The sequence below is a fragment of the Acomys russatus genome, chromosome 10 (assembly GCF_903995435.1).
Source record: "Acomys russatus chromosome 10, mAcoRus1.1, whole genome shotgun sequence".
Taxonomy (NCBI): Eukaryota; Metazoa; Chordata; class Mammalia; order Rodentia; family Muridae; genus Acomys; species Acomys russatus.
The window spans coordinates 9,630,049-9,637,853 of NC_067146.1; the positions used below are offsets into that span (position 1 = coordinate 9,630,049).

General features: G+C 45.4%; 1 protein-coding gene across 1 annotated transcript in view; it reads left to right on the forward strand.

The window, feature by feature from the left end:
* Chchd3 (coiled-coil-helix-coiled-coil-helix domain containing 3) overlaps window positions 1-7,176 on the forward strand; it is a 261,113-nt gene extending 253,937 nt beyond the window's left edge. Inside the window, exon 8 of the mRNA XM_051151761.1 lies at window positions 6,899-7,176. Within this exon, the coding sequence (XP_051007718.1) occupies window positions 6,899-6,922 (24 nt within the window). The 3' untranslated portion in view covers window positions 6,923-7,176. The remainder of the gene's footprint in view (window positions 1-6,898) is intronic.
* The last annotated feature ends 629 nt before the right edge of the window (window positions 7,177-7,805 follow it).

The following is a 7,805-nucleotide window of genomic DNA, read 5'->3' on the forward strand; positions in this document are numbered from 1 at the left end:
CTCATTTCCGACACTGCAAGAGTTTCCCCTGTGGAGCAATCTCAGTAGTCCACTCCACTTTTACATGACTCATAAGGTTGGCCTTTCACGGTCCCTGAGGCACTGTTCTGAGAACTAATAGATTTTACTGGTAAGAAACTTCCGGATGTTCCTTAGCCTTGCTTTTTCTTTCTTCTTACTCATCCACTCGCTGACATTGATCTTCATCTGTCCTTAAACAGTTCCTTGTGGGTTGACGTGAGATATTTAGACTTATTGTCAGTGTATTAAGTTATGTATTCTTCATGAGGGTAAAAAGATATTAAATTGCTCTAATATTATTTCGAAGTTGTAAAAGCTATTGGCTAGCTATAAGTACAACATTTAAAAATTGAGCCTCAGTTGACATATACTGTGTCTCTCCCATATCTGCTTAACCTGCTAAGTTTCTAAGCTTCCCAGTATTAAATCACCTCTTTTTGTACCATTAAAGCCTGGCTCCCATTCTTGCTACACCTGACATATGTGGAACTTTGTAAAGGGAAAAGAATGAGACTCCAGGAGTAAATAATAGCAAAATGTCTCCAACATATTTTTTCAGACAGTCGTGTGTGTGTGTGTCTCTGTGTCTCTGTGTTTTAGCATTTTAGCATTTTCCCAGCCCTGTTGCTATTCACAGAAAGGCAAAGAAACTAGTGGCATTGCCGTGAAACACTGTGTGTCCGCCTGAGGTAGGGCTGTTGGATAGTGCTTTTGCCACCAGCCTGGACCATTCGTGGGCACCACAACTTTAGCTTTTTTCTTGGTGAACTCTACCTGCAAGGACTGATTCTGCACCCATGTGGAGAGCAAGAGGTAGGTACAGGCTCAAGAGGATGATCTATTAGAAACAGCACCCCACTTTCTGAGATTTCTCGGTTTTAGTGCCTTTGCCCCCGGAGTCTGCTGTCAGCTGCCCATGTGAATAGTCTGCTGCTGTGTGGCCTCAGCTGCATATACCCTGTCCTCAAGGTCACATTCCTGACAGTAAAGGGGAGCTGATGACCAGGGAGGCTGGTCATAGTTTCTCCAGAGTCAGTAAAGTGAAAACCAGCTGTCCCCAAACTTCCTGCCAAAATCACAGCCTGCCTCCTAATAAACAGCATTACAAACTGCAGGCGTCTCAGCCAGTCCCGGGCGGACTCCTGTGTACTGTGATGCTCCATACTCTGTGAGGTATAGTTCTCGGAGGTGAGGGGCTTGGAGGATGCAGTGAGAGTACAGGACAAGAAGCAGCAGCAGCAAGAGTTGCCCAGGAGCCTGGTGAGGGCAGGGCTTGAAGTCAATGATGGTGCAGTCAGAGGCCATAACTAAACAGAGCCTTAAGTCACTGTGTAGGCCGGAGGCTGGCAGCGAAGCACTTGTCCCTTTGAGACCTCTTCTCCTGAGCTGACATCAGAGAGTGCCCTGGCTACAGAGAAAATGTGAAGTCAAGACCTTGACCAGTGGAGCTACATCTCAATATTACGTTTTCCTAGTCCTCTAATTTATAAGGTATAAATGAAATTTTCAGTATTGGTTAATTCCAAAATAGAAGACTAACTAGGATCATCATGCATGGAGGAATTTGTCCAGGCAGAATTCCTGCCAGCCCTCTTAAGGCCATTGTATTTTACCTCTCCTGTAATTTGGATTTGTGTTCAACTACGCTTCAAAATGTTCTGCCATCATTGAGTGTGGAAGGGTCCTGGAAACATAGGAACATCTGTTACTTGGAAGTCTGGCCTCTTGGAGAAAAACCCCATGACTGAACTGAGTTCTCTGTGACATGTAGACTAGGAGCTTGGAACTGGAGGACCTGAGAGGTCATGGACCACAACCTCAGAGTAGGGATGTGCCATGGCTTAACACTGCCTGATCCTCCTTGCAAACCCAGGAGGCCACCAACAAGTGAACCTCACAGTCTCTGAAAAGTGTTAAAAATGTGTATGCCCAACCTCTGCCTTGAAGATTCTGAATTGGAAGATTAGAAGTGGGGCTTAGGGGCCCCAAACTTGCACCAAATCCTGCAGGGTCATAGAGTATCAAGTCTCTTCTTGGTAACCTGCTATCCTTCCTCTGAGTGCCACCGGGCCTCCCCATCAAGAGGATGTGGTCAAATATGGGACACCAGAGTTCATGTGAAAGTCAGTCCCCACTTTCCACTTAACTGCAGAGAATGTCCTGTCCATTGGCTAGATCTGGGTAGGGGTTTGATGATGACTGCACGTATTGTCCTTGGTTGGTGCCATAGCTTGAGCAGAACCCCTGGGCCCAGATCCACCCATCATAGTGTTCTTCTTGTAGGTTTCTAGGACCCTCTAGATCCTTCTATTTCCCCAGTCTCCCATGCTTCTCTCACCTAGAGTCCCAAAGGGATGTCCTCACCTCTATCCCACTTTCCTGGTAAGTGAATACTTTCATGGGACATGCCCCTTGGGCTAGTGTCCAGATATAAGTGAGTATATATCATTTGAGTCTTTCTGCTTCTGGATTAATTCACTCATTATGATACCACATGCTGGTGAGGATGTGGAGAAAGAGGAACACTCCTTCATTGCTGGTGGGAATGCAAACTAGTACAACCACTTTGGAAATCTATCTGGCGCTATCTCAGAAAACTGGGAATAGGGCTTCCTCAAGACCTAGCTATTCCACTCCTTGGAATATACCCGGAAGATGCTCCACCACACAACAAGGACATATGCTCAACCATGTTCATAGCAACCTTATTCATAATAGCCAGAACTTGGAAACAGCCTAAGTGTCCCTCAGTAGAAGAATAGACAAAGAAACTGTGGTGCATTTACACTATGGAATACTACTCAGCTATTAAAAAGAAGGAATTTCCGAAATTTGTGGACAAATAGATTGAACCAGAACCTTTTTTTTACATATACATTTATATTATTACACATATATACAATAGATTACCTATAGCACGAAGAGCCATGACACAATCAGGAATTAGATAAATGTTACATTCTTAGTGTTTTGGCTATTTATATTTGACAGCCTTAGGTATTTCATTCCTAGGGTTTATTTTCAAGAGTTTGAGCTGCAGTCTGTTAATGTGTTGTCTGCTGTTGTGGCTAGTTGGTATAAACAGTTAGTTGCTTGTAAATTAATTTGAATGTCACACAGAGACATGGATGATGTGAAGTGAGATCCAGGCTAAGGTGACTGGAGTCTCCTACAAAAACAGGAAGAACAAAGCGCAGCCCTGACTAACCAAAACTAGTTAGTTCATCAGACTTCCAGATCTTGAAAAACAGCTCACAAGGAACACTGGCTTCTCAAAAGCTGATGTATAGAGTGTTCATCCTTCCTCTCTCACCCACCCTCCTCACTGTCATTGATTTTCCCATCACAGATCTGTTCTTTGCACCCCTGCATTGTCTGTCTCTCCTAAGGGAAAAGTCAATACTGAGGCTGTGCCTAACTCAGGCAGGAACTGCTGCTGTGTTAGTCCGCCTGCCCCCAAATGATGAAAACCTTCCTGTGTCCACACCTAATTCTTCCGGGTCTGAAACCTTGGGGAGCTGATAGCTGGCTTCCCTCAGGGACCACCTACTCTGCGTAGTCCTCAAAATCTCATTGTCTCTGAAAATGATTGCTGAGCAATGCAAGGTTGCTTTTAAATTCCTTTTAAATATCTACTGAGACAGCCAGTGGCTGCTCACTGCCCGGATAGGCAGCCTCTGCGAGAAAGCTAGGTTCAGAAACTGGCTGAGGAGACAACTGTGTAACAAAAATATTTGAGAAAAGCGCTCAAGATCGTTTTAATAAGTGGAAATGACACGCCATCTTGGGTCTCCTGGGGCACTGTTCTTATTTGACAGTGTGAACTCATCAGTGGCTGGAACCAAAAGAGATTTTGGAAAAGAGCAGTGTTGATGCCTGAACCATTCACTCCTTTTGGTAATGTACACAGCTGTTTACAAAAGGCATTTCTGCAGACCCAGATATGTGAATGAGGAGCAGCAGCAAGGAATGTCTTTCTCCACATTAAGATTAAGTGTTAACATTTCCTTAAATGAAAGCCACGGGTTTTTTAATATAGCTTGCAAAGCTTCTCCCTCATTCTTTAGGGAATTTCCTATGTTAATTTATGCAGTGTTAATTTATGCAGTGTTGAAATTCAACCCCACAGCATCCAGATACAGAAGACTCAGAGATGATGGGACAGCCTGTGAGGTGTGGGGCAGACCTGTCAGTCCTGGGGCTCCCTCCAGCCGAAGGCCCTGGCTCTAGCTCTCAGGGCATCTCATTGCACAGCTGTGATAGAGTAATAGCACAGAATGTTTATCAGTTTATTCGTCTTTTTAAAACCCCAACTTGATGTTGTATTTGTTAATGTCTCTGACAGCAGTGAAGCAGTTTTGTACCAGCCCCACAGCTGTCCTCTGTTCCCTCGTGTCTCCAGAGAGTGACACACAAACCCACTGAGCCAATGCACTGTGTCTGAGGGATTAGGAGTTTAATACATGTAGCAACGTGCGTGTGGGGAATGTGAGTCCCTGTGCTGGGCATCTGTTGCCCTGTATTCTAATGCTCTGATCCCCATTCGAGCCAGTGTCCAGCATCTCTTTGCTCTGGGCTAACCTAGCATTCCTGTACTCAACTGAAAATTAATCAGGGTTAAAGAGAAAATAATGGCTAAAAGAATCCCTCAGCCCTCAGAGAACCCTTTAAGTCTGGCTCTCATTGTGTTGCCCTAGCTGCAGAGTATGTCACAACACTGAAAAGAGGCATATTACCTGGGAATGTAGTGAGAGGGAGAGCTGTGGGTCCACACCAAGCAGATGCTACAGTGATTAGGTTTCTATTGGCAAACTGAGAAATACATGGGATCCATGACCCCCAATGATGCAGAGCAGCCATGGGGGTCTCAAAGGGGTCAGTATCAGTAGTCAATAATCAGAGCCCTAAGTGGGCTCAGTGTAGACCTCCTTCAGGCTGGCTTCCATGGTGCATGTAGTAAAGAATGGCCCGGTGTGGTTGTCTGCATGTTGGGCCTTCACAGAGCACCCACCTGTGTAATTGGAGAGACTTCCAAGGAGGCGAGCCTCGAAGAAAGGCTGTGACTGACAGTGGCACAGTGTCTGCCTTGCACAGTTGGGGGTTACAGTTTATGTACAAAGCCAGCACTGGCAGCAGTGCACTTGAGAGAGAGGAGCCTCAGATTCAGTGTGCATTCTGCCCTCTCTACCAAGTGGAGCTTTGCTGCCTCAGCTTTGTCCTTCATTTTCTCTGGACCTGTGTTTTTTCTAATTTCCTATTTGACTAAAGCAGCATGCTTTCTTCTCACTCCTATGTCTTTCTCACTAGCTTGCCTTGCCTTTGAATCTATTCTTTAGTTCCCCTTGTCCCCAGACCACTTAGGGACCTATACAGACCCTAGAATAATCAGATAACCATCCGCCCTTTGTTTCTAGGGCCTGAATCCCTCTTGTTTGTCCTTCCGCTCTTTGTTCCCCATTTTCCATATTTCTCTGTCATCTTTGTCCTTAAATTGTTTGGCCTTTGACCTTTCTTTCCAAACCTGTAACTTCTTTCCAATTGTGATGCCTCATGCAAAATCAGCTCACAGACTCAAAACTAATCTCATTTGTTTACAAAGTGTCCTCTCCCACCACCACTAAGGGTATGCTGAACCTCTCTTCTCACCTCCCTCTTTTTTTCTGTTGGCTTCTTGTGGCCATGTTTTCCTGGTCCCACCCTTGCTCGGTTTCTAGTCCAATCTGCTGGGTCTTCCTACCTGCACACGCCCCTCTATTGAGATAGCTGTGCCAAGCATGCAAGTTTATTTTCACAAATGCTGGATTTAAGAGGCTCACGATTTAAAAAGCACTTGTTGGATAACCACCCACACGTTTCCAGTGGCCATCAGGAATCGTGTCCATCTCATGGGCCCTGCTCCCTCCCTATCCTTAACCAAGCCAATCTCTTCCTGCCTCTCAACTGCCCACCCACAGTCCTAGAGTTCTCCCTGTTTTCTGACTTCACTTTTGAACTCTTACTTTCCTGAATGCAATCTGAACAAAATCCTTCTTCCCATGAATGCTTTGTTCCCGCGCGCGCGTGTGTGTGTGTGTGTGTGTTACTTAATAAACCTTAGTATATATTTAGCAAATAAGTAAAAAGTAACAAATTATTACCATGCTTAGCCTCATTTCCCCAGGGTACATGTGCTAGCAAGGATACAGGAAGCATGAGGGCAAGAAGAGAGACAGCCACAGACCTGGCCTGCCCTCACGTAGGTGGTTTCAAAACTAAAAGGGAGATGACTACCTCTTCATCTTGAGGGTCTATAAGAATGGGGGACATGTGCCTCCTCCTGCCCCAGCTGGTTGTAGTTTCTGTCTGATGGTTTTTATCTTCTGTCCTCCCATATTCCCACTATTTGGAAAGTAGAGAGAGCACATGTACAGTTTGGGAAGAGACTGCCCATACTGCCTCCGAGTGCTGTGTTTGCTTGACAGCTGCGTTCTGCTCAGGGCCAGCTGGTGTCTCTGGGCTCGGCCTGGCTTCCATAGATAAGATTCTTCCTCAAGAGCTTTGGTTTGCCTGCTGTACTGTGCCCCACCGACTCCACACAGCTAATGTCCCTGTCACTTGTACCCTGTTTCCAGATGCCCCTAGTAGTGGAGCTGGCCCTCAGCTCCCCGCCATTCTCCAGGCCACTCCTCTCAGATGTTGGTAGGTCATTTGGAGGTTCAGATTGCTGAGGCAGGATGTTCCTCTGAGGCAGTGCTATGCTGAAGTGAGGAGCATCTGCTTTGCTTCATGGGTTGGAAGTCGGTATTTGAAAAGCACTGTAATCATCCTAAATAGTTACTGCCGTTTGTTTGCCCTCACCTTCTGGTGGTTAAGCTTACGCTTTGTGTTTCTCTTGCAGAGCATGCTGGAGAAGGGAGGATAAACCCACCTGAGAACACACAAGCTCCTTCAACGTTAATTCCAGAGGTGGAACATTTTTCTTTCCCTACTAAGAAAATGACCCAACTGAAGAGAAGACCACTAAAGACAGACAGGCACTAGAAAATGGACTCAGCAGAATCGTAACATGTTTTGATCAACAGTTTAAAAAGCCAAGGTTTAGATCAGGGATCAGTCATCAAAGAACACTGTTAGGTGTTCATAAAACCCACAAATGAATAAAAGAGAAAAGCGTCCACCCACCGTTTTGTACTCTCTTTCCAACTTCTCCTGACATAAAATGTTCTCTTCACTCCAGGCCCCACCATTTAGTGACCTCCACCCTGACAAAGCTGGGAGGGGGGACAGTAAACCATTTCAAAGGGAGAGACTACAAGAAAGTCCTGGGCTGGGGCAACAGTGTATCCGTGCCTGGGCTGTGGGGCCTAGCTGTGCTCTTTTCTTCTCTCATTATATAGGACCTAATTCATTGTAACTTATTATGATGATCATGCAAGAAATATAGAAAGGGAGAAAATGTACCTCTTTTACTGGAATAATGTTTATGATTGCAAGTGAAATAAGGCTTTTTTTTTCTCAATATAAAGGCAACCTTGGATTATACAGCCTCTGCAGTGAATACTGACAACTTCACTCACTATCAATAATAAATCTATTTTCTGACAAAGACTGGCGTTTTAGCTGGGTCCTCATGTGTTCCTTTGGCTGGAGTGGAAGGTTTGGGTAGGTAAATAACACTGACTTGCATTGCTGTTAATTTGCGTTTGTACCACAGCTCTCCTCCAAAAAACTCGGAAGCTGATCGCAGAGCCAGCTAGGCAGGTGGTGCTTTGCAGCTTGCCTCTCACATAGGTGGGCCAGTAAGA